Here is a 27,720-nt window from a genome sequence, read left to right on the forward strand (position 1 = left end):
TACTGGTACAATGGAATTCCTGGCAATAACGGACAGCCATTCTCCCATTAGTCCATTAAACCAAGGGTTTATTTATCTTGAAAAAAGAAGGAGCAGCATTTTCTAATTAATATTATATTTATTCAAATATAAATGGTACATTAAGCAGTCATTGGAAAACCTAAAAAAAATCTGCCTAGGTAGATGAAACTCCTGGTGTTAATTACAGATCAGAATTACGGTGAAATTGCAATTGCAGTGCTGTTTTGTACTTTTTCGTGGTAATGATATTTCCAAATACATCAAACAACTAGAGGCAATCATGCTTATGTACACAGCATATTCTAAATAATATAGTCAAAGTCACAGGTAGGAATACACAATGAAACCTTATACATTGTGTTTGTTTAAACAAAGTGGGCCCATAAGCAGTTAATCAAAAGTCTGTTGCATACATGAAGAACATGATTTTCTCAAACCTCGTGCCTAAAAGAATATCTCACAGATGTGCAAACCTGTACACCAAATTAAAAGCAAGCTTGTCTTTAAATACAAGTAGCTTAAAGTCTCTTTATATCCTTTTCCAAGAGACAATGTTTTTTATTTCCATTATTTGGAAGAAGAGTTTCACCCAAAATTGAGTTAAAATACCTTAATTTAAAAAAATGATGTTAAAAACCTGGAACTCTTTTTTAAAAATCTTTTTTTTAAATATACTACCCAGTACATTTCATTGAAGTGCTTAAATTATAGTAATATTTTGCATTACCGCTCACCTTTAGATATTTATTGATTTGTTGAAAATTGCTGTTCCTCATGGTAAGAAATGTCAAGGACCACTACATTTCAAATACGTGTTTTTGCTTCGTCTTGGTTTTGAAACCAAACCTTGGTCGTTGAAAGAACACTGTATCATGTATCATGTGTGTACCAGTCTAATAAGCCATAAGCACATCATTGGGAGAAATAAATGAGTCTCTCGACTGAGCTTGTTAGGTTATTGTGCTGCGACAGTTATTCTAGAAATTTAGTGGCTCTGTTCAGTCTCAGGAAGAAGATTACACTTGAGAGGCACGTGCAGCATGTTTCCGATTGCTGTCTTACTGGGGTGGGGCTAGGTTTTCTTCAATCAGTGAGGGAAGAGAGAATTGGCCCCCTGGTGAAAAAGCTGTTTGAAATATCCCACCCTGCTTTTAAAAGCTTTCATGAACAGTGCCTGCAGATGAATTCATTATTTAATTTGCCGTTTATGTTGTCAAACCAGATGACAAGAACCTAAAGGGACATAAGCAGTGTTAGAAGGGGCAAAAATAAAAATGTGTGAAACAATTACAGACTACTACTATTAAATGAAATACTATTACACTTATATTAAGAACATTTTTTAAATATTAATGCTTTTAGAAGTGCAATACTGTTACACTGTATTGTTCTTTTATCAATTCAATTGATTGTTCCTGGATTTGAAAAGTATAAGTACAGCAGAGGCAGTATTGGAAATAATTATGGAGACACCCTGGTATTAAGCCCAGTGTTCAAGGAAATCATGTTTCCAGGAATATTTTTCAAGAGGTTTTTGATAAACATTTTCCTCAAGCTTTGTCACACTAAACTTAATCACTCTAGACAGGAAATTAAAATAATAAAATGTCTTTGACACATGGTGATACTACATTATTAATTGCATTGAAGCTTAATAAGAGAAGGAGAAAGTGTCTGAACAAGAGTAGTGTAAACATGGAATGGGATCGAGAGAAGCAAAGATCAGCCTCAAATGTTTTTAATTATGTATAAGAAATTGATTTTTTTATTTCAATTTTTAATTAATTTGTAATTGTTGGATTTTTTTAAAGGTCACGGCTGATAGTCATTGTTTAACTGTAAAACATTAACTGCTGATACATGTACTGGTTGATTGATAATCACATGATTGATTTGTATATTCAAAGATTCTTTCCACATTTGCCAAATGTAAAGTCTCTCACAAGTCTCGGGGACCTGTTCCTTCACAGCCAAACATTTTACCTTGTTTCTGAAAAACATTCACCATACAGATACATTCTTTCTGGAAATGTCTCCTCACATATTCCTGGCTTAAGCATTTGAAAATGATAGCATGAGGCAAGGGTGATTTGCTGGCATTGTGTATCTTTGTATATCAAGTTTCTCTCAGAGGCGATTGACTCACTACGTGTGAGTTCTAGCCCTACTTTAGGTTTTAGCAACTAATGTTTGCAAGACCCTGAGAGTGTGGATAAGAGAAGAGGTTAAGATGGAAAATTGAGTTGCTCTATTGCTATAATTCTTGGTTTGTGTCTAAATTGAAATGTAACAGCACACACCATAACTGTGCATAAGAAATCACACTTAATAATACAAATAAACTGTAAAACTGTGAGCTGAGCTCATGAAATCCTTTATTAGTTCATGATTTCTTCTTTCAAGTGTGATGGAAAAGAGCAGCAAAACTGGTATGTCATTCTAGCTAATTCCAATGTAGCCAGTGAGTATTAATCTTGCCAGAATGTTTTACATTAAGTAAAAACAAAAATCAGTTGTGCTAGTAAGAGGTGTGTTTTAAAAAAAAAGTAAAGGAAAAATGTCCTCCGTGAAAGGTCATGCCATCCATTTGTGAATCTTCAGAGTGTAACCTTAGCACAGATGAATCACTGCAGCTGGAGGCTGCATGCACAGTATATGGAGAGCACACAGTGATTCAGGTATGATTCAGCATTGGATAAGTATTTCAAAAATAACTACTGACTGGAACTCTTTCTTATGGCAAAGGTTAGGTGTTAGAGAAAATTGAATTGGGAATACATTGTATGGGTATCTTGCATGAGATGTGTGCAGTAAGGATTTGTGAACGTAGTATTGAATTGCTTATGTCAACGCCATAGGTGTACTACTGTACTGAACAAACTTAATTCATTATGATTTGGTCAAATATTTGAATATTTTTTGTGATCAGTTAATGACATGAAAGTATTTCCTTTTTTATCCAGCGTTATCATTAATATTTTTTTTCTCTTTTTTTCTTTTAAATTCAGGTTGAAAATGTCAGAAAGCAATGTAATGTGCAGATATATAGACTAGCTGAGGAACTCTCTGCTCTTCAGCTGGTATGTAAACTGTTGGTATTAAGTATTAAACTATGAAGTTTCTTTTAGTGTGTTAAATATGGTATATCTGGTGTGTTAGAGGATCTAGTAGTCCCATTTCATTCAGTTACCTCCTCGTTTTATTGCCAACCACATCAAAACACAACAACTGACACCATGATGAGAATTTTCAAGGCTTAACTAATCATTGATTGCAATTAGTGTGAATGAACATAAATATAGCTTAAGTAGGGAGCTGCGTCTGCATACGCAGGCTGCAAAGGAACAAGTTAAAGGTTTATTCCATGCTGAAAAGAGAAGAAAGGAAACGTTTCGACTGTGGAGCCTTCTTTGGGTGTCATTAATCGTATATTTACTGAGCCACAGAAATGAGAAATAACAGCACTAGATGAGGTAAATGTCCCACAGAATAAAGGAACTGACACCTATTTGTGTTATTTTGACACCTGAAGAAGGCTCCACAGCCGAAAACGTTTCCTTTCTTCTCTTTTCAGCATGGAATAATCCTTTTACCTTTTTCCTAAATATAGCTTAGCTTCCTTGAAGGCGTTTTATTCTCATTGCAAATATGTTTTCATTTCATATAATTTTGTATGTAATTTGTATTTGTAAAAACTTCATCTTGCCTTTAGAAATGTGGTCAGTATTAAGGAGCATTTCAGAGTGATTAATCCTGCCATACGATTAATGAAAATCTGTAAACCTTTACAGCTTTAGATTGATGATTTTTTGAAAAAATATTGCTCTGACATTTAGCTTTACAGAGCCACAGAAATGAGGAATGACAGCACTAAATGAGGTTAATGTACCACAAAAATAAAGGAACTGACACCCATTTTTGCTATTTTAAAGTAGGATCTGTGTTTTCATGTTCTATGATTTTTTTTTTCAAGGAACAGAAGGGATTATTAATTAAAAAAGTAGCAATGAAGCAAGTGAATAATGCATTTGGTGGGATTTTTCTTTGTAAGACATAGCTGAGTAAATGATCATTCCTAGGTTTACAGCTTAGTGTGCTGGATTATTAATTGCTCTGTTTTGCCCACAAGGAATGTGGTGACAGGGAGGCTCAGATACAGAGAGCAATACGAGAGAAGCGAGCTGTGGAAGAGGAGCTTGAAAAGGTAAAGACTGAAGTGCTGCGTGCTGGACCAATATTTGCCAACAAGACATAAGAAGACCTTCAATCCATTCTTAATGTTTTGGACTTTCTGAATCACCAAAATCACTATATATTTTAATAGTGTTTAATTTTCCAAAAATGTGATAAACTATGTTTTAATATAGTATATTATTTATATACTGTATTTTACACTTGTACAGTGTGAGGATGTTCAGTAATTGTGGCAAGTAATCAGTGTAGTTTAACAAACCATATCAAGCTAAATTATCCAATGCTATTTCTGTGCGCCACTACATTTATCTGCAATGGTGAGGCTACTGAAATAATAAAAAAGAGGTGGTACATATTGTTAGCAAGAGGAAGGGGGAAACGGATTCACCAAGGAGATAAAGCAGTTCTTTTTTTAATTTCCAGTTCAGAATTTAAATATTTTCCTTAAGGGCTGGTGCTCAGCAACAGGTTACCATAGAGTGGATGAGAGACAGATGGGTTTGATTGTCACATCATAGAGTCAAACGACATAGATTTGTATCTTCCCTTTGTGCTACAATCAAATTATATCATTATGTATAATACTCAAAGTCTGAAATGAATTTAAATTATTGTGAAGTAACATTAGAGGCTTACATTTATTATTCAGAACCACAGTGTATTCAGTTATAATTCCCTGCAGTTTTCATGCTATATGTTCCAAATGTACTTTCCCCTCAGAAGTTAAAAATGGATTTGCTGTGAATTACTGACATGAAAAAGTCAAATTTATTGGAGGTTCCACCACATAATTATAGGTATATTATAGTAGTATAGTGAAGCCTTAAAACTTATGAAACCCCTTTGACTTGATTTAGGTGTATCGTGAGGGAAGAGGCAGTGAAGCCGAGTACAGGAAGATAGATGAGCTTCATCAGAGGTGCCTCAGTGCTGAGCGATCCAAAGATGACCTGCAGATATCACTGCAGGCGTCCCAGACCAAAGTAAAAAAACTAGAGATGAAGTAAGTGCCGAACATATTCCCAAACACTAGAAAATTTTCCATCGCTTTTCAGGAATGTTCTCTAGAAAGAACACAGGATAAGTCTGTTTTTCTTGTGACATGTTTTCTCATTAACTTGCTTTATGGTTTGCTTTAATGATTTTCAGATAGCAATTCTCTGTCCAGCCTTTGTAAAGGGAGATGTTTTTCTTGGTACGATTTACTTTTCCACCCACAATTTCAATTCATATGTCAGTATCTCCTTCCATTTAATAGTAATTATTTTCAGGTCAAGAACATGTCCTGCCCTGAGAAATACTCATTTCAAAGAGCCCTGTGTGAAATGATTCACCTGGAATTAAATTCAGCAGTAACAGCAATCCTACAATTCCTACAATTGCTACAAAGAAAAACACTAGAAGCTGTGCAACAAACAAGTATTGAAACCAATACCTTTAGCTGTGAAAAAAATTAACGTTTTATTGTTTGTGCCATTTGTATTCAAGGTTATAAGATACAAAGTTAGTTATAGTTAAAGTTAATTAAATATTAGATTTTGCATTCTTAAAATTCTGTTTTCTCCTTTTTTATATACCTTATGTTAAAGATTACATATATATCTAGATATATCCATTAATATTGTATTTGGTTTACTTTGAATTTTAGTGTTGTTTAAAAAAGCTGCATTCCACACACATTGTGCCTTTTTAGGCACAATGTGTGTGGCAAGAAAGTTTCTAGCTATTACAATCACAATGTAGTTGGGTTAACTGTAAATCATGAATTTTTCTTATTTAGCTACCTGTTAATTATGTTTCTAGGAGAATTCAGACCAACATAAGTTCACACAGGTTAAGAGCAGAAGAAATTTTAAAAATGAAAGAAGGCTATTTGGTAGATTTTAACTAATTAATCCAATGATTTTGTCCAGCCGTTCTTGAAAGGAAGCCAGGGTATGGTCTTTAACAGTAACCATTTGGAAGTGTGTTCCATACTCCCATAACGCTTTGTTTCTCCTGTTCTTAATTTTCAACACATTTCCACATTGTTTCCACTTGAGTCCTCTGATTCTGTTTTCACTGTTGATTCCGAAGAAATTCATTAAGGTCGATTTTGTCAGTGCCTTTGAGGATTTTGAATATTTGAACTGGCTCCCCTCACAGTCCTCTCCGTTCAAGCAGAAAAAGGTTTGGTTCTTTTATTCTGTTAGTGTAGAACATTCCTTTAAAACTATGAATGAATTTGATTCTTCCCTGGAATGATTCCAAAGCAGCAATTTTTTAACAAATTTTTGTGACCGAAATTGTACACAATGTTCTAAATGAAATCTTACTTGCAAATTATGCAAATTCAGTATGACATCAGTTTTAATATCAAATCCTACACTTTCATCTGTTTAACCTATTATTGGTTGCCTTTTTATTATTCCCCAGCATTGTCCAGAAAAAAAGAAAAAGATAGTTTCATGTCAATATAAACACCCACGTCTTCTTCATAAGTAGTTTCTTCAAGTGTTCCTTATTCTGTATGTATAGATTTGTATGTTTTGCTACCTGTGTGTATTACTTTACACTTGTCTACATATTAATCTGCCAAGAGTTTGCGAAAGTTGGCTGCCCATGGAAATGAAGTGAAAATGAGTGTACAGTAAATCATGACTATAGGTGCACAAAAACCACAACAAGGACTTTACTGGAACATGAAACTGGTTATATTGTATCTTTGACTAAGTGGCTTTGCCTTCCTGCCTTCCTTGTCCCCAGCTATGAGGAGGAGCTGTCTCGCTGCCGGGAGACCGTACAGAAGCTGCAGGGGGCACTGGCCGTGGCCCGGGAGGACTGCGACAGTGTCAGCGAGGAGAGGCTGCAGCTGCAGCAGGAGAACCAGCAGCTCCGCAAGGAAATGGAGGACCTCAGGAAATCCAGCCTTAAAGCCCAGAGGATGGCAAAGCAACAGGTGCAAGGCTCTTCAGACCTCAGGGTTTCCAATAGGTTTTGGCTGGGGACTCAATTTTCAATTTCACATTTCCACTAGGAGCCCAGAGGAATAAATGTTTAGTACACGTTCTGTAGAACAAGCAGGTTTATGGTTTGAGTAAATTAGAGGCACTCTCACAGTATATATTTGCAGCAATTCACATTACTTCTCTAATAATAATAGTATTATCAGAACCTTCTTTAGTCTGAAGTTTCAAAACCTGTCTCAAGACCACATTATTTATGAATGCTCTTCCAAAAATTTGCCATACAGATTTAGCCCTTCTTCTTGGGGCTTGAGGGTTTGACATTTGCTATTTTTGTTCATTATTTGAGGTTTTAAATTTATCAGCAAATGCCTGCATTTGAATGACACTTTCTCCTTTTTTATTTAGTAGGCATTAATACAAGATTAAAAGATTAAGATCCCCATTGCTCAGATGTACTGTAGTCATATCCCCATGCAGCTTTGTTGAGAAAAGATTCCTACTGAGTTTTACAACATGTCAAGTGTTTTTTTTTTTTGTAATGAGAGCCCATTGTTTTATTTGCTGGTTAGCCAAATTGAGATGCACAGTAACACAGCAGTACAGAATACAAAATATGGGGTAACGGTATTTTGAAGGAATATTCTGTTAAATCTTTGATTTGATCATGTATCCTCAAACATGTCCATTTATGGCTTCTTGGCTTGCAAGGGAGTCACTTTGATTAGTGATTAAAATATAAAGAGATGTGCCGATAGGGGCACTTGTCAGATATGATCAGTTCTTGACAATGAAAGATTAAGTGTTAAAGTTGGTTCCCCAGGTTTCTACAATGGAGCACGAGTTCTCCCTTAAGGAACATGGGCTGGAAGCCCAAGTGAGGGAGCTGGAGGAAAGCAGCAGGGCTTCCAATAACGAGCTGAGTCGGCTGCTGATGGCCCAGCAGAAGACAACCAAGCGCTGGAAGGAAGAGTCTCGCAAGCTGGCCGAAGCCTTTGAGCTGAAGATGAGCAGCCTGAAGTAAGTACGCGTATACTTAATCACAGAATGGGAGATTGAAAACTGTCGTTGCTTTCCAATTTTGTAAGACATCCAACGCAGAGATTTTTGGAAAACATATTGTCATATTGGTTATATTGTACTGATGTTGGTAGCTTTCAGTGGATGTTAATAACACCTTGTTCATTTATTTATTTCCCTAGTGTCGAGTATAATAAGGTTTTGTGGTTCAGAGTTTGGGATGAAGGGCTGAATTTGGATTGGCTAATTACCATTTATATTTGATCTTTTTTTGCTGTTCCTTGCCTAATGTCAGCAGGTGAATGTAATGCAGTGAATACTGTATATAACCCATGGTCTGTGTAGGTACTACAAGATTAAAATGCTTTGGGCCATGCTTCTAAAGTGCAAAAATAAACGAAGAAAAACATTTGATTAGCAGTGTCACACTAATAGGTTGAACTTTTTTATTTAATATAGTTTCAGCAAAACTGCAAATGGCTTAATTTTCTCAAATTTGGACTGAGGCCACAGCTTTGTAATTAATATTTGCACTTGAGGAATGAAGTCTAGTGAGTAATATTGCTCTGAGAAGGTTTTAAGATGTTACTTAACTAGGTCATTTTATAAAATGAATCAGATGTGTCCATTCATTTTCATTTTAAGCTAAATTAAAAGTGAATTAAAATGTGACATTTACCTTTTTATGATTTCAAAAAAAGGCTATAAAATGTTTAAATGTCCTTGTTCTAGACTACCGAGGAAAAATTACTTTGCTGAATGACAGGGAAGAATTAATCTTTTTTCAGTTTTAGCTTCTAAACTTTAGCTTTATTAAAACAGGTTAATTAAAATACTTGAACATATACATGGAAAGAAAATGACAAAGAATAAATTTAACCCTGTTTAAAATAATCTTTGATTATTATAAGAACACAAGAAGGGTTAGAAATAAGAAGGGAAAATTTCACCCAACAATCTGGTTCACACACTATCTGGTTTGAAACCAGTACTTTTGTTGGGAAAAGCTCACCAAAAGATCAGTTAATTAAAATGAATATTTTCCCATTTTATAGCGACTGGCATAGATTTTATTAATGAGACAACAAGAAATTTAGCATCGTTAAAATTCTGATTTTCTTTTATGCTTATTTATTGGATCAAATAATTCAAAATACCTCACTCGCATTTTTACTTGAGAAACAAGAAATCAAAGAACGTTTCTTTTTTAACTAGATCTAGCCCTCCATTAATTACATTTCTAGGAGAATAAAGACCAGGATCACTCTGGAACATAGGTCAAAAGTGAGAGGAGGCCTTTCAGCCTGTGGAATATGTTGCAGGTACAATAGTTCATTGAGCCAAGGATTTCATTCAAGAAGTCACTGTTTGACCTTCAACAACAAAGATTGTGTAGCTTGGTCCATATGCCCACAACTCTTTTTTTATACAATTAAGTGCCTTTTTTCATCATTTTAAATGCACATTCATAGTTTTTACGTAAGTTCCATGCTTTGTGTTTCGCCGGTGATTCTGTAGGACTAACATTATCAGTGTCCTTCAAGACTTTGAATACTTGAATTAGATCCCCTTGTAGGCCTTTGTGTTCAAGACTGCAGAGGTTCAGTCCTTTGATGACATTCCTTTAAACCCAGAAGTGTATCTGTTTGCTCTTCTTTGTACTGATTCCAGAGCAGAAATATTTGTTTTGTAATAGCTCAAGTAGGGAGCTGCGTCAGCATGCGTAGGCTGCAAAGGAACAAGTGAAGGTTTATTCCCTGCTGAAAAGAGAAGAAAGGAAACGCAACGTTTCGGCTGAGGAGCCTTCTTCTTGACACCCGAAGAAGGCTCCACATCCGAAACATTGTGTTTCCTTTCTTCTCTTTTCAGCATGGAATAAACCTTCACTTGTTCCTTTGTTTTGTAATGTCGTGCAAATTAATTAATTATAAAAATTGCACAACAAATAAGGTTTGTTAATTTGTTTGCTTGAACTTGTAGCATGCCAAAAGATGAACTGCTTATTGACTAGAGGGATTGGGGGACCTAGCCTACACCTCCTCCTACTCCCCATGTGTGTTATTGTTTTGAGCTGAGATTTAAAGCCACAGCTGGTGATTTCAGGTTGGGTGGGTAGGTACCACAAAAACAATTTTAATAGCAGCACAAAGTGTAATTACTAGCAAAAGAAGTAAAGAGAGATGGATAACTGATAAAAGCTTTCAAGCCAGGTGGTTGAAGCCAAAACTTCTGGCCTCCTTCAACAAGTGGTAGGATGAAATCGGTGATTAAGTTCATCATTTTTTAAATGTAATCTTTCATTACACTTGATAGTTTAATTGAGAACAAATTCTTATTGTGCAATGGTGACCTGGTGATTAGCTGTTTATGTGACAGGGCATTTTGCTGGAGTCATCTGAGCAGCATACCCCCCAGAATTATAGACCACAGCCTCCCAGTCTGTAGTCCAGAGCCTAAACAATACTTCTTTACTGCTGTCCTAAGGCAACTAATATACCAAACGAGCAAGATGGGACAAATTGTCTCCTCTCATTTGCAGGCTTATGTAAGAAATTCTCCATGGTATAACTCCAGAAACCCTGGGTCATTAAGACAGGATTGATTTTTAAATTTGGCCTTAAACTAAGAGCATTAATCATGTAGAGCACCTTTTCTGCAATGAATATTGGTGCTTTATATTGCCTTGCACAGCACACCGTAAAACTGATCGCCTGTTTCCTATTCCTGTCATCAGTCATACCGAGTAAACAATACTGATTGATCTGAAGATACATTGTGCGTTGGCATGATTTTCTTTGTTAATAACTCCCAAAAGAAATAACAACTTGTAAAGCACCCATCCATTATCAGGAAGCTGCTTATTCCTGGCATGGGATGAGGCAACTCGGAGACTATCCCAAAAGTATAGAGTACAAGGTGGGATTTAACTCCCGAAGAGTCCATCACAGTTGAAGTGCACACTTGCACATATCCAACCAGCCACATAAATACACAGAAAATAGAGACACTAATAAACAGCACTAGCTACCATGGCACCTACAACATGCTTACATATAAAAATAATATACTGGGCATCAAAAGCCGATTTAATTTCTAAAAGCATACATACGTAGTGATAAAAATACGTTGGAGTGAGTTGACAGAGCACAGGTAATGAGGTAATTTAACCTGTTGAATGTCAAGCTTTGTGAAAATTGGCAAAGAAAAACTCAAAAAGCACCTATACCCCCTGCTTAAGAACAATGCTGTTGTGCGGTATGCTAGAGCGACCGCAGGTGGACTTGCCAGCATTAAAGCCCAATCCTGTGCAGTGCGAAATCCAGGCCTTGTGTAGACCACCCTGATGGACGTGAGCGAGAGTTATGCCAACCCATATGCTAATTGTTGTGTATAAGAGACCAGTCGATGGGGAGGTCCACATGTGATGGTCTGGACAAAGGTATCTAGTAGGTCCTCACGCAGCTCATGTAACAACAGCTCGCTTGTAAGATGAAAATGTGACCGTAAGGCATTGGATGTGAGCTCACCAGAAAACGGGCCTCGTGGAACGTTTAAAGGATTCTGAAACGAAGGATATCCCTTAATGCTCAGGGACTAGTGAAAGGGCACATGCTTTTCAAGAAGAAAATCAGGTAGGACAGCCTGGAGCAGCCCATGGGTCACAAAAGTACATTTTATACCAGTTTCAGCCATGGCCAAACACAGTACTAGCTTTGGATTGTTGATTGTTAGTCAATATAATGAATTTACATATGTAATGTCTGTTACATAAAGGTCAACATGCCTGCTATAAAAAAGTTATTTTCCTTATAACTCTGTGAGTTTATCATTTTTAGACAGAAATTTATTTTGATGCTGAGTATATCAAACATGGGAACTATGGTTAGCAGTTTAGATGCATAAGACAGAATAAATTCTCGTTGACTGTTTTATTTTCTGTTTTTGAATAAGAAATCAAACTGAGTGGTACAAGTGTAAAATTCAAATGTATTCCCTTTAACAGACAAAGATCTAGAAAACAAAGACTTGTTTTAATTTACAAAATTTGCAATTTATGCATGCTATAAACATCTTATGGGTATTGAAGGGCTCACGCCTGTTATAAAAAAGTAATAAAATATAAGCACCTTATCTCGAGGAACTAATCATCTGACAGCGGCCTGCCTTTGCTCTTCCAACCTTGGTGGTCGTTCAGAATGCTAACAATGCAGTGAGTGTGCTACATGAATACCTTATTAGAGGATTTGGATTGTACACTAGACTTCAAGGATTCAGAGGATTCAATGAATACATCCCCCAAAGATATAAAAAAACTTTATCCTGGACACTTTTACAGTTGATAATCTTTCTATAAGCATGTATCACTTAAGAAAATCTTGGGCCCGTAGTTTATGAGTGCTTTAAGAGAGAAACATAGTGCCAAAGGTTGATGAATCCCAAGGTGTCTGCTGTTATTCATGAACAATATATACAGTATATATATGGTCTTTTACATTCTGGTAAGTTTATTCCTTTTGATTGTGTAGATTGTGTTTTTTTTTCCAGTAGACTTGATTGCATCGAATACATCAGTACTTACTGTATGTTTCTCAGGTAAATGAATCAAGGATACAGTGAAACAGCATTGAGTTCAGACAGTTTCTCCCAGAATTATCTCCTCTGTAGATCAGAGACACAAAGGTGCATTTTTTCTCATTACAGATGCCTGCAGTTCAGCATTCCATAAAGGATTGTTCTTGGTGTTTAATGCTGTTAATGTAGTCTTGCTGTGATGTTAAGTATGTGAAACTGAGTTTTGTTTATATGTTGCTGTCAAAATATTCAGTCTTTGTTTCCTTACTCTCTCACTAATGTAAACTTTGTTGGGTGTCATCAAACTTCTCGGGAAACATGAATGTGTTCTCGGGAAATATTTTTGGCATTAAAATGGTTGATCATTAAGCTAATGCAGTTAATGAACACTTTTTTCCATTTTTAGGAGTTTCATATAATAAAGATTCTTCTTCCTGGTGATTCTGTCATTCTGAGTAGGAATGTGAAGAAATAGTCATATTTGTTTATGAGCAATGCTTTTGTTTTTCAAAAATGGTTTAGATCAGTGTCTTGAGGATTGATCATTTACATTTGGTGGGTGCGAGCTCTAGGTGCGCTGTGTAAGAATTGACTTCTCGCTAGTACTGTACCTATAATTGTACTGCAATAAATTATTCATTATCTGAAGCATTCTGCTGTGTCGGGTCAGTGGGTAAGAGTGTAAATCTGCAAACTCAGTGTGATACCTGTTCATCCTGCATTAATTAATGAGTAATAAAGCAAACCATGTTCCTATAATGGGTTTTCCGCTTTCCTTGGGATATCCAATTTGCTCATTTCCCCCTGCTGTCAACTACCATGTGACTCACAAGATCTAAAGAACCAGAGGGTTTCCTAATATAAACCACTTCCCCCAGTCCCTCCCAGTTTTTCAGAGGAAAAAAATCAGACAAAAGAATGTAATTTAATTTAAGAAATTGATTTAAAGAAATACTTTACAGTCATTTGAAACCCATTTCATTGTAGAAGAGTGAGACAGTTGGGGTAGTAAGAGTATACCAGTCACTGTTTGGTTTTGTTGATTGGTATATTAGTTTTTTGCGTTTTACCTTTTGTACAAAATGACTGGGTAATTGGTTTGTCCTTTCTGCTGCAGTCCTCATGTGAGTGTGGGAAGGATGAAGCTTGTCGAAGGCTGCTCTAACAAAAGGGAAATTGGATTTTTAACAGTGTATAAAGAGCATGCCCACAGCTGAGTTTGCGCCTGTTATAGGAGGGGGGCAGCTCTTACATACATCCATGCAAGCTCACGGACTCCCAGGTGAAGCCACAGGGGATGTCAGTTGAAAGGCAAGCTGAAACTACCAAAACACAGCAGCTCATGCCGAGAGTTTTTTCGGAAAGTGGAAGAGTTTTTTTTTTTTCGTCAGAAGGGTGTGAACTGTGAAGTAATTCAACCCATGGACTGTGCTATACAGGAGTCCAGTTCATGGATGTTTTGACTTTTTTGTCTTCATGGCTGGGGTTGGTTAATTCAGTGTTGCAATTCTGGCTCATTTGACCTTCAGTTTTTATCACACACAAATGCGGAATTTGAGTACGTCAACTGAAGGAGACTCAAGCCTTCATGATCAGGACTGAGGAACATTAAGACACGGACATAGACTTGCTTAGTTAACCCAAATGACGCTCTTGAGGTTTTTGTTGTTTATATACAGTACTGTAGAATGAGTATGTGAAGTTATTTTCAGTGTTTTTGTGGTCATAACTTCCAAAAAGAATGACGAACAACTCCCTGGAAAAACACTTCTGAAGGCTGACTTTTCTGGGGAGCCATCTGGGTGATTTAGACATAAATTAACTCATGACATCAGTAAGCAATAAATTGACATAGACATGTCCAGATTTTTGTCAGGGATACCCTACTTCTGCCATTTTGTAATTCCACCATCATGTACTTTATAAGGTTTGAAATTTGTGATGCACAGGTGTGCTGATGTTTTCCCCTAATCTGGGCCTCACCCTGAAAATTAGCCTGCTCAAGCATTAGCTACACCTATTTGCAGTCTAACACTATGTTGTGTTGTGTTGTGTTAAAGTAAAGGTTTGTCTGGTATGATCAGTACTTCAGGAAAAGGCATCTTTTTTTTCTTTGCTGAAAGTGTTTCAGAGCATTGGTTAGATCCAAAACATGGGAAAAAAAGCTGAATTACTTGATTAAAAAAAATGTGTGAATCATTATTAGGCTATTAATGGGACAAAACTTATTTTGTATAATACCATTACAGCATTGTGGTGTTCAAACAGAACAGAGCCACATTGTACTGTATTTCAGATTAATTAAGTGCCCAGTGCTTAGCGACACTGAGTGCAAAGAGCATTTCTTTACTGTGGTTCGTGGTTTGTGAACCTGTACTACTGCCAATTGTAGTGAGCTCTGGTTCTGGCTTTCAGAGAATGTGGGCTGAAGGTTCCAAGGGGATGTTTTCAGATGATACATGTATCAGGAATGTCCGTTTCAATGTCAACAGCCAGCTTTTTAGTGGCTGCAATAGATAGAATCCTCCAGACTGAAGCAGACATATCTTTCAACTGAAGATCCGGTAGATCGTTCCTGTAAGGCCTTGCTGCTTACTGGGAGATTTCCTTGTTTTCTTGTTTTGAATCTCGCAATCTTTGCTACATACTGTACCTCCATGTAGATCTACTTCCATAAATTAGCAATCCGAGATGAATGAGAGAAGTAAGTGTTTTACAAAACAGACATTTAAAACACAGATGCTCTTTTAACTTTTTAACAATACTTGAGAATTCATAAATGAGAGAGAGCTCTGAATCTTAGATCAGCTTTGGTACGAGTACACAAAGTAAATTGTCTTGTGATAGTACAGAGTCACTTCATTGGACCAAGCACTGGTTTAGCTTTCATCTTTATGACAGTTTGCTTTATTAGTTATTTGCAGTTGCATTACAGCCATTAACTATTTATCATTAGGATGTAACAGTTTTTGGTTTCAGAAAAGTGTGGACTATTGCTTCTGTATCATGTTCAGTATCCACTTCACTGTCCAAAAATAAATAATTGGCCTTTTTTTAACAAAAACACATTGTTCTTAAAGCTTCATAACACTTTTTCCGTTAACCCTTTTCCAACAATATCCTCACCTGCCAGATGATTATGACCTAATCTGTAAATCTTTCTTATTTCTCATAACTGATGTTATGGAAAGTACCAATTCTAAGAAATATGCTATAAATATAAAAGTGCAAACATATTTTGCTGTGCTCTAGTCCATATCAAAATTAGATCTTTACATTTAAAACGTAATTAAAGGAGCAATTATCAGTGATCTCTAAATCAGTTAGAAATGGAAAGCTGAAGAGCCAAGAGAATTTTGAATGTGCAAAGTCTTTTTTTATTACAGTTTATGAAAACCCATCTGTCCACAATAAGAAATACTGAGAAAAAAATCACAGTGAAGAAGTAGTAAATCATGATTGTAATGATTTATTGTAATAGTAGTTCACTGTTTATTATACATAGACTATAGTTTCAAAAAGCTATAATACTTATAACTGATTGTTTCCTAGTGGAAAACAAATTACTGCAAATGCCAGTTTGCTGTCCTTCAGACCAGTGTGATAGCTTAACTCAGCAGTGACAACTCCATGAAGGTGAAGTACTGAACAAATCAATTCCTTGTCCAATGCAATTTTCTTTAAGCTCTGTTTTAGCGCAAAGCTGATCTATTAGAATTCACAATAGGACCTGAGAGGTATTCCAAAGAGTACCAATTTCAGGAAAGCATGAATTACTTTTTTTTCTTTTTCCAATCAATCAATAGCATTTAAGTTAATAAGGCTATGGGCAGTCTGTGCTCTAGTCCCCACTAGTAGGAAGTAAGGTGCCTCTCGTTCGCGTGGGACATTCTGCGGTGCTAATATCTCGAGGGGTGGGGCGGACGCGTGGAAGACCCATGCCTGTTTGAAAGGGTGAACCTCTGTTTTCTGTGATCTGATTGACAGGGCGGAACGGAGTCGTCAGAAGCAACGTTCTCAGGAACTGGAAGCTCTGCTCGAGGCAGATCATGAAAAGATTGCCGAGGTAAACTGACATATCGGTTCTAGTACTGCCAAGGTTTTCTTTATCGTAACTTCTGTGCTAAAAAACAAAGCTTAAATTGCTGAATGAATGTTTTCCCTCTCCTGCCTCATTTGTAAATCGTAGCATTTCGAAAGCCATACTTGTATGGTTTAATATTGCAGTTCTCCTCCCCCAGAAAACTACAATAGCAACATCATGCACCTGTGACAAGCTCACATCTTTAGATATTCACACAACTTATGTCTGAAACAAATGAGATACCTTCCTAGGATGTCATTACTCTAACATTGATTCTTTTATTTGACATTTATCATATTTTTGCTGTAATTGTTTTCCCAGAAATTGTACTGCAAACACTATTTTAATTTTGGAACCACCTTAAGTTTTGCTTGAAACTCTTGTGTTATTTCCTGCTGGTTTCTTGTATGTTGTGTGAACTGCTGAATAATACTTACGAACAACAGCACTCAAAACATATTCCTAAGACCTTGTTTGCATGAATTATTCAAATCACACCTCAAAGACAAAGCTATGGAAAAAAGTGGTAAGGCATAGTGATAAAACCTTTAAAAGTAATAAGTGTTTAGGTTAGTCACTGTGACAGGTAGAGTTATTCTTGTCTCTAATTTAAAGAAACAAATCTCTGTAACTATTTATACACACAGGCTTTTGGAACACATGGAATGATGGACGACTGCTTATGACACTGCAGTATTTTTCAACCAGTTACTTACAGCTTTTGCTGGCAGAAACCTGTTATTAATGACAATTATGGCCCATAACTTCAATTGCATGAGCAACTTTTCTGTGCCAAAGTACTGCTAGATACTGTACTTTGTATTATTAATAAAAAATAATCTTATTAATATCTACTGAAGTAATTTTGATAAGGTAGCTAAGATACAGTACCTTGTCTAAGGTGACTTCATGTTTGTGTGTAGTAGTTAATGTAGTGTATGGTAAAGCAAAAAGTTTATAACACTCCATAATAATATAATTTACTCAATAAGCACAGCTAGGTACAGTGGTGATGGTAAATACAAGCATGGGTTTCAGGATCTGCATGTGCAGTAGGAAGAGGTGGATTCTGTGGAGACACCAGAAGGGTGTTAGAACTTGAGTGGTCCTGATTTGCTGGTATGTGTCGTGTGTACGTTGAAAACTAAAGGATCATGGAAATTACGTTTTGAAATATAGAATGGTCTTCCTAAATCAGTGAATTGCAGTTTTAATATCCTTTATGCAATCTTTTCTTTTCTTTAACTAGTATGAAAAACAAATGGCAGAATACCAGGAAAAAAACAGTCGACTCCAAAGGCGCTTGACGCAAGCAGAGCAGAGAGCCTTCACAGCTTCGCAGCAGGTACCGTATACATAGAGTGACACCGCAGGGCAAAAACAAAAGTGTATTAAAACTGTAGAACCTTTATTATAACTATTGTCTTTCCATTCTGTATGCCTGCAGCCGTCATGTTACTGTATCCTAGAAAATGTCTTGCAAATATATCACCTGAGGCCATATTTTAATGTCCTTCTTGAAGAGACACATCTTGTGGCCTGGATTACCACTGGTCATCTCCAGTTTGGTTTTGTACAGGGGACTGAACTGAACACGGGCATAAAATATACTAACTCGGGATGTGAGATGCAAGTTGATTGGCGAAATGCGTCTGAGTTACAGGCCACGTTTTGCAAAGGAGCAGATGACCCAGTGAGGGTGGGAAAAATACATCAGCAACTTGTGAGGTGCAAATCAGAAGTGGCTTTGTTTGTTCTGGAAATCTCCAGTGTCTGGTCGCGTTTGAAGACAGGGTGATGGTAACTGTATTCCATTACTCTTTTAAAGTAACTTTCCTCATAATGCATAATTAGTCTCTTTCATACAGAAAACAGGATATTCTTTGAAGTTATTTTTTTGAAGAAAAGGAAAAGCAGGCTACATGATGAAACGCTTGCTAAAATGTTTTTGCTCACTTCCAAGTATCTTTTCTTTCTATTTTTTTTGCCTTTTCAGCTCAGCAGAATAACCTCGCAGAGAAAGACTGCAGCTTCTGTGGTGGATTTGGAGACTTTGTAACACTGCAAAGAAGTGATACAATACTGAACTGTTTTACACATTTATTAAACTAGAAATGGAGGTGTATATTCAGTGTCATTCTGTGAAGGTATTTACAATCGATCATGACTATTTGAGCCAATTCAAAATAATACTAGAAAGGTTTTCATTGTTTTTTTCATTCTAAAAAGGAATGAACAATGTAGTTTTTCATAATGTAAAGATGTAAAGATAATTTGTTTAGACCTTTTTATTGTCCTGATAATTTCATTTGTAAAGATACTCATCAGATGTGAATGGATTATGTTACTAAGAAAGCATTAAATCAAATGAAATAATAGCTGAAATGTCTGCTTCAAGGTTATCTTTAAAATGTAAAATAATAATTTCTGAGAATCGACTTTGATCCTGCTCAGTACAAGAGGAACTGCAGGTTCAGACATCTGCTGGGTGGTTGGTTGAGGTGGGATTATAACTGAACGCTGCCAAGTTAGAATCCCACCTAAAAGGTATACAACAACAATAACATACAGTATATGCAATAACAATAATGTTAAAACATCAAATTTTGTTGTATTACATCAGGTGACTTTCTTTTTATTCTTTAGACAAGCTTTGAAAATTTCAGAAATGACTGGTCCCATCAGACAGTGACTGAAGTAGTGTAGTCAAAATGTGAAATGTCTAGGTAGTTCCCAAAGTTTCCAGCGAAATGATGGATGTCATTCAGGTCAAATCAAGAATTGATTTCATTGGTCACAAAATAATTCTAAGATACATGAGAATCACTTCTAGTTGATGCAAGCCAATTATAATTGCAGATAGTCATTTTCTTAAACCTGGAAGATATAATAGTATACACTAATGATTTAGAATGAGACATAAGCACACAAAAATCTATAGGTTTAATTGTAGGTTTTCCTGTTAACATGTACATGTTAACAAGGAGTGACATCACAATGCATCACTGTTACTGAAAAAGAGCAGTTTTATATTACAGAAAATTCCAGATTACAATAAACAGTTAGCTGAAAACGTGGCAAAACAATAATATGGATATTGTGACTGACAGAGGACGATCACCGAGTATGCAGGCATTTTGATTACCTGAGTTCTCAGGCAGCCTGTTTCACGTTTCATTAAAACGGCAGCATTGGGTTTACGCCAGGCTATTCAGCACACGTGTGCGACATGTGTTAAATGGAAACCAGCTGCCCAATGATACGATAAGCTTGCCTTTTAGTCATCCAGAATCAGATGGGGTTTTAAAAGAAATAACTGATCAATTTTAGTTGTCACGTGTTACTGGAATAGGTTCCTGACACAAAGCTACCTGACATGTAAGGAAGAGTGCAGTCAGGTGGCATCATAGGGCCTCATTGATTTTTAGGGGGTGGAGTCTGAAGGGCAAAGCCACAGATGAACGGATTTCGTCTAATCAATTCTAGACATCTAATATCCTTTTGGCTTTTGTGCATAAAGGTAAGATTTGACTGGGCACATAGAAAATTGGACGTAATCTGAAACGATTAGTCATATCAGTAAATACCAAGGCAGTGTGAAAAACAACATTTTTTTTTCATGTTTTTCATGTTTCACCTTTTGATTATATTTAAAAACAGATTCCTTTTCATGGTGGAAGAGTTTAAATCTTCTGAAGAGCGTCTGAGGCCTTTCTTTGTCAGGCGCTGGCCCTAATAGTTTAACGACTGTATTTTTCCGTGTTGTACCAGTTAGTCTGAAGATAAAATAGGATCTAAAAAGATAAGAAAAGGAAAGAATGGGACAAATTCTCGAAGAATGGGCCAAAGCTTGTGGCCTTGACACAAAGAATTGATATGAGTAAAAAATGTGGACATATCCTTGAAAGCAATGTCTAAGCAGTCACATGATTTCTTTATTAAGGCTTAAAAACTCAATTAGTTTATCGTTTATAGATTATTTTTTGACAAATGTTAGTATTGAACGGCTGTACTGTCGGATTCTAATCTAAACTAATATGCATTACAAATATGTATTAGATGCCTTCTAATTAGGAAAACATGACACTGGGAAGCCTAGAAATGCCACTCTGTTCACTGCACTTACATTGAGCAGGTTTTCAGCAGTTTCCAGGAATACAGCCTCATAAGGGCAGGGGATCTTCCATTTTGCTTGTAGTTTAGGATCTCTATCCTGAGCATGTTTTGAACTCTTCACTACTGCCTTTTTGGTGCACCATGAAATACCTGTATTTGTGAAATTGCATCTAATGAAATTAACACTGTTGTTCCTGACAGAACAAGCACAAAATAGTCAAAAAGCACATCTCACGTGATAATATAAGACAGGACTTCCCTTAAATCCACTTACTTGCTGTTTTTTGCTAAACTTTTTTTTCCCTGCATGCCATTAATTGGATAATTAACTGGTTGTAGCAAATTTCAGAAATATCCTGGAATGACTGGGCCACAGATTTAGAAGCCCTGCCTTAAAGGAATTGTCTATTATAAAAGTAACATTTAATGTGTGCAAGGGTAATCTCACCTCAGAAAATATTATTTCTTAATAACACATTGCATCTCAAATGTCTAGAAAATGTGCATATAATAATAATAAAAGACCCTATTTGGTGTTTACTGAAGTAGTAAGGGAATGGGTTATTTCAAATTACATTCCAAAGCCAGAAAATGTACTTTTCACTTCATTTGTCTCTGAAATATTATATTTCACATTAACTTTTCGTGGAAGTCTCAAATTCAATTTATAAATCTAGCATTAATAGCCTAGGTTTGCTGGTTATTACATGACTGTAAGCTGTCCAGCAAAGCTGTAATTGGGCTTTCTTCATGGTTTTTAGTGGCATTAGAACTGACAACTATATTGCAATCTGTCACCAGCACATTTCCAGTAATTCCCTGGGAACATAATGAAGTTACTACTTGATTTGTAGCCCTCCAGTAAGATAGCTTATAGAACTGCTTTTCTCAAAAGACCAAATGCTCCTGATGACTCATGTGATGATGCTAAAGAAACATTAGCACTGCCAACCATGGTAATTTGTGATTAAAAGTGGAATAAATTGACAAGCTGGAAAAGACTTCACAATCTATTACCGTGCCAATTCAGGGAATAACTTGCAGCTCTGTATGCATATGAAGTCACAGTCTCCAAGGCTCAAGTGATTCAGTGCACACAGCATGGTTATATACGTGGTAGATTGCGTGTCAGTGGCAACACCATTACCTGAGCTTTAAAAGCTAAACTTGATAACAATTAATCCTCTTCACACTATAAACCATTTTCTTAAAGCTATGAAGTCAAATGGCATAACCTGGGTGGTATCAGATTGTCAAATGCACCTCTTTAAAAGTACCAAGATTGGAATCTCAAAATAACTTTCATTAATAAAGATGCATCATTTTTAAAGCTCTTCCACTGCCTGATTGCACATCTAAATTGCACTCACCATACAAGTATTTAAATATTAATTTAATTGAAATTTAAATTTCACTCCACCCCTCACTATCAATGTATGGTAAAAACAATAAGGATCCATGATCACCATTATCAACCAGACCTGAAGAGGTGTGTTCATGTGACTGTGGGATGTGAACATCTGAATAATGCAATTTCCTTTTTGACATTTTCATAGATGGAATCATCTTGTGAAATACAACCCTCAGCAGGTACACAATCTCTCAGTATTGGAAAATATCAGGAACACAGAGAAGGACAGTTATATATATATCGCAAAATTTACAGCAGTTTATTCACAAAGACAAAAAGGCACGATTCTTCTAAATGTTCATTCAAAAACAAAAATATACAGTTGTCGTCAACTACTTATATAAATATCTTCAAATGGAAAAAAGAAAAAAATAAATACAGCAAAGGGCCAAGTCATATAAAATAGTTTTCTATGTATAAATCTTTTTTTATATATTTTTTGCCTGTGTTGCTTCATGCATCTATTTGCTTCTTGAACTCAAATGGACACAAAGCTAGGCACATAGTGAGAATTGTCTGTACAAGGTTTTACTGTAATTACAGTATGCACATCTTTAACACAGTGATGGGAAATCAAATGCACAACAAATATCCCTTTGTTTACCTTTTTTAGGCATGCCACTTGTACAGAAGCTTAATTAGCCTAATCTAATTGACATTGTATAGCAGTTATAATGTTAGTTCCAACCACTGTGTACAGTACTGTAAAACTGAAAAGGCTGAAAGATTTAAAATGGATTTCCAGCTGTAACAAGTATGACAGACAGCATAGAATGGTGTATTAGTCTCAGGCATTATTAAACTGCATTCACAAACATCTTGCAGACCTCATTGCCACTCGTTTATCTTACTAAGCTAAAGTCTACGGAAAAATATGGCTAAGCATTTTACAAGTAATGTAATTGAAAAAACAAAGCAAAAATGTCAATGACGCCCTGATATATAGGCAAGCTATGATTTCTGCTTTCACGTCGTCTTTTTCACTGTAACATGAAAGTGTCACTTACGAACTAATCTGAACAATCTGTGTCAAAGCTTCTTTAAGAGGCATTTAATACTTTCAGTTTGTTACATTCACCGACACTCTTCAGTATGCAGATGTAATGAACAGATGACACTGAGATTTATTGCTGGCAGCCCCTCATTATTGCTCATTAATAAATAGTCCAAGTAGAAGGAAGGGCTAAATTCAAAGACTGCAGACCTACGGTATTTGGCAAGACGTAAAACTACTACTACTGTATATGCACTGATATATGTATAAAAAAAAAGGTTTAGCGCAATCCCTGTATTTCAATGCATTTACACTGAAGAGATCTGGCTCCAGCCTTAAGTGCAGACACTAAGTGCAGCTCCTCATAACACAGGCATTGTGAAGCAACAAGCAACAGAACTGCCCTGCTAAGAAAACTAAGTGGCTGCTTTAATCACACCCTTCTTTGCAATGATCCTTGTACATCTCAGGCAAAATCTCTGAGAACTAAGCATTATCGGTTTTAGAGAGAACTCCTAACTAAAGAAAAAAATGAAAAGGTAATGAAAAGATTCATTAACCTTGAATGGAAAGAGATTAGAATTTGTCCAAAACAAAGCATAAATTAGAAACATCACATAAACAGAACAGTGCCTGACAGGCTCCTACTAACATTGAAAACAATGATTTAACTGGATACAGCAGTGCATTCCAATGAGTTTCCATACTTTTACTTAAGTGCGAACATTTTTTTAAGAACTTGTGCTTTTTTTTGTAATCAACAAAAACAAAGCAACTTAAGGTCAATGCTATGGCCCCACCACTCACTGAGGCTGGTCAGTTTCACTTTTATCATTCACTTTCAGGCAGAACTTGTCAAACAGGGTTAGTGTTTTCACCTCCAGTAACCTTTGTGTTGGAATTCAAACATTTAGTAAGATCAAACAACAACAGAAGAATTACAATGACAAGATTAAGACTCTGTACACTGAAATGATTCAACAAAAATAAATACCAGCACAGTGATGGAATCATGAAAGCGAATCGTTTGAGAGAATCATTTTGGAAACACAAAATAATAATCGCAGTTCAGGCAGTGGTTCAAGTAACCAAACTGGCCGACACCCAAGACAGTTCCCCCTCTCACGAGGCCAGAATGCTCCTGCGGATTATGTCTGTCCCGTAGCGCCGGTTAATGGGCGTACCCGCATTTAGTCGCTTTGGACGGCACTTCTTTTCTTTCGCCTCTACCTCAGAGTCACTCAGCTCAGCGTCAGGGGCGTAGCCGTCATTTTCCACTTCCGTTTTTAGCCGGGCCTTGGACCTTGCTTTGGGCGAAATCCGGTGGACAGCCCTGTCGTCGGAAGGAAGTTTCCCGTGAGGAGCCTCTTGCCCTTCTGTCTGCTGTGGCCGCTCGCCTTTCTTTGGGATTTTGAAGCCGCCCCAGTTTTTCATGGGGCTGGTGGGTGTATTAGGCACTGAAACGATGACTGCTTGGTTGCAGTTCGCCTTCTTCAGCGAGCCATTGCACTTAGGCACTGCGTCCCCAGAGGGCCTCCGGACAGGGTTTCTGGCTGCGGGCTGTGTCAGGGGCGGCGGTGGGGGGGCTCTCTTGTTCTCCATCTGCTTCAGCATCAGGTCCTCCGTGGGTCGCGCGGGCTTGTGTCCAGGCCTCGAGGAGGCTCGCTCTCTCAGCTCGTGCCCGTTCTCCTCGTGCCGGTGGCCGTCGTCTCTCTTCTTGTACTCCGCTACAACCGTGCCGTTCCTCTTCTCCCTGAGGTGAGGCGGTCGGGGGATGGGTTTGAGCCTCTCGCTGTCCGGAGCCCTCTCCCCTACGTTTCGGCTCGTGCCCCCGCTGTCACTGTTGTTGTCAGCCAGGCCACCACATTCAGTGGAGGAGTTTGGCAGCTTCAGCAAGCCACTCCGGCAGTTTTCCTGGGATGCTCCGCCTCTTTCACGCCTGTGTGAGCCCTTCCCTGGGCAAGGCCTCCCCGTCTCGTGTCCTGGGTGCTGCTCCGAAGGAAACTTAAGAGGCTCAGGTTTGGACGCTTCAGATGTTAAGTCACTAAAGAATAGTGCATCTTCCAAGTGGATCGATGATGGTATACCTGGATTGATAAAAACATTTTAAAAAATTACCAGCCTTGTTTAATACACTATTACAGATTATTACACCTTATATTTAAGTTTCGTATTTTTATTTTTCCTCTTGAAATGTGTGCGTAGTTACAAATAAAAAAATATTTCCAAACCCTTTGGAAAAAAGGCTTACCTTAAGGCTCTCTGAACCTAACCCAGGTATTTGCTGTACTTTCAGTTAAATCCTTAACTGAGCTAATAATTTGCCGACACCTTTTTCATTGCCGTTCCACTTCGAAAAAGATTGTTTTCAAGCCATGAATTTGTGACATTTGTGAATTTGTGAAATTTGTGAAATTGACAGTACTAGAACTGCAAACTCCACAAAATACTATAAAGGATTAGTTAAATTTGGGGATCAGTTTAAAAAAAGGTTTGGATAGATCAAAAACCAACAGACACTGAGGTCACTGGGACCCAGACTGGGTGATTTATACCAAACCCTGGTTATAGCCAACACTACTGCACTCTTCATGAAACACTGCCTTGGCCCAGCTCGGAGAATAAAAAACTCATTTCTTGTATCAAGTTTATAAAGCTATTCACTGGCACTGCTCCAAAGTACCTTGAATCTATAACGCTGTCATCTTGCCGAAATCAAATGATGTGCCTGCAGTACTGTTAAAAATTCAATTTGACATGAATTGTGTCTCAAAGTGCATCAGATTTATCTTTTTAAAAAATATATGGATGTTTAATCTTACATAAGGCTGTAAATCACATAAACAATAATTATGACAACGTAACTAATATCACCTGTTACTTACGTTTTTCTTACTTTGTATTCTCCAACATGATTCTTGTCATTTTTCTTTCTTATATTTTTCAAAATTATGTTTGCCACTTTCTGTAATTCTTTCTGGAATATTCAAGGGTTATTTTCTAGTTAAGTTTGAAATTTAAGAAGGGTGCACAAAACAAACCGATCCTTCGACTTTTCACAAAACACTGCTATGTTGCTGTTGACTTAAATCCTTTACCATGTCTGTCAAACTCCTTGTTATCTGGACAAGAAAGGCCTTTCCCCAGATGAACCCTTAATAACCAGGCAGAATCAAAGGTTTCTGCTCAAGCCAAGACTCAAGTGTTAAACGTTTGCAAGGGGAACACTTTAAATGGACTCAATAAATCGAAATTCAGGACTGGTAAACTTTAACCAGTGCCTTCTGAAGGGACTTAAGGACTTCGCCCACCAGAGAGCCGCTCCTCTTCCAGCAGCCTGACGTGGTGATGGAGGATCTGCTCCTGCACCCGGCACACTGACCGCTTCATCTTCTCTCGCCTGGTCACCATATACGTCAGGTTTCGAACCTGCAACCAAAGTTTACCATGTTACAAAAAAACGTCAAATCGACTAAAATTCATCTTTAGCTAGATCCCGTACTGAAAGCCCCTGTCTGCTGCCGAAACACGGGAAGACAGGAATGAGCAGCAAAGACTGTTTCTTCATGGTCGGAAGAACCCAGCTCAGTTTCCTCCTCCCAGGTGCTGCAGACTGGAAATGCCCTTCAATGACATTTCTCTAGCTGAAATGGAGGACAGCCAAAAAGTGCACTGCTTAGATTACATGAATAGGGACGAGTCTATTCTTCAATGTTTTTCATTAATTTTACCAATCTAATACGATGTATAAATACCATCTGTGAATGATAAGTATAACAGCAAATCAAATGCTATCATTTACAGGTCTGAATATACTTTGAGTCAGTTATTTTAAAACATCTCACATGCTCTATCAATAATGTGCATTAGATTATCAGATGATATGTCTGGGTTTTACTGGCTATTAGTATTGGATAAGTAAAGCATTACCACTGCTGCTCTAAAAATTAGGGATTCTAAATTTGAGAAATACAGTAAATTGGACACTGAAGCTAAAAGAATATTAAATCATTCTGTATGTGTACTGTGATTGAATGGAATACCGAAATGGCACGACTTAAAATGAAGATATTAAAAAGCAGGATGCTCCCAAACTGCAATATAGTCAGAGTGCATGACACTTGACCTGGCTAACTTACAATACCGAGTGTACCATTTATATGAGCAAAGTTATTACAAAGTGGATAATGGCAGGGGAGAAAGTAGGAATATCCACAGCATTGAACAAAACCTTTTCCAATTTTCAAATGTCAATTTGCTAAATTTAGTTCTAATATACTGTACCTTATACACTGCTGGAAGCAAAGAAAAAAAAACATACTTTCTAAGTATTAACTTCGAGGTAAATCAAGCAGTGCCTCTT

The 27,720-nt window shown here is 37.0% G+C and overlaps 2 protein-coding genes across 3 annotated transcripts in view; one reads left to right on the plus strand and one right to left on the minus strand.

Moving 5' to 3' along the window:
* The window catches only part of sclt1 (sodium channel and clathrin linker 1), a 38,383-nt gene extending 19,162 nt beyond the window's left edge, over positions 1-19,221 (plus strand). The window contains exons 15-22 of the mRNA XM_088927781.1: positions 3,030-3,101; positions 4,151-4,225; positions 5,073-5,218; positions 6,961-7,153; positions 7,984-8,180; positions 16,740-16,818; positions 18,086-18,181; positions 18,833-19,221. Coding sequence (XP_088783907.1) covers positions 3,030-3,101; positions 4,151-4,225; positions 5,073-5,218; positions 6,961-7,153; positions 7,984-8,180; positions 16,740-16,818; positions 18,086-18,181; positions 18,833-18,895 — 921 coding nt within the window. The 3' untranslated portion in view covers positions 18,896-19,221. The remainder of the gene's footprint in view (positions 1-3,029; positions 3,102-4,150; positions 4,226-5,072; positions 5,219-6,960; positions 7,154-7,983; positions 8,181-16,739; positions 16,819-18,085; positions 18,182-18,832) is intronic.
* A 3,378-nt stretch (positions 19,222-22,599) lies between these two features.
* The window catches only part of jade1 (jade family PHD finger 1), a 51,675-nt gene continuing 46,554 nt past the window's right edge, over positions 22,600-27,720 (minus strand). For both annotated transcript variants that reach the window (XM_088913660.1, XM_088913670.1), the window contains exons 10-11: positions 26,669-26,786; positions 22,600-25,444 (exon numbers count right to left, since the gene is read on the minus strand). In XM_088913660.1, the coding sequence (XP_088769786.1) occupies positions 24,480-25,444; positions 26,669-26,786 (1,083 nt within the window). In that variant the 3' untranslated portion in view covers positions 22,600-24,479. The remainder of the gene's footprint in view (positions 25,445-26,668; positions 26,787-27,720) is intronic.

The sequence above is a fragment of the Atractosteus spatula genome, chromosome 1 (genome assembly GCF_055471065.1).
Source record: "Atractosteus spatula isolate fAtrSpa1 chromosome 1, fAtrSpa1.hap1, whole genome shotgun sequence".
Classification (NCBI taxonomy): Eukaryota; Metazoa; Chordata; class Actinopteri; order Semionotiformes; family Lepisosteidae; genus Atractosteus; species Atractosteus spatula.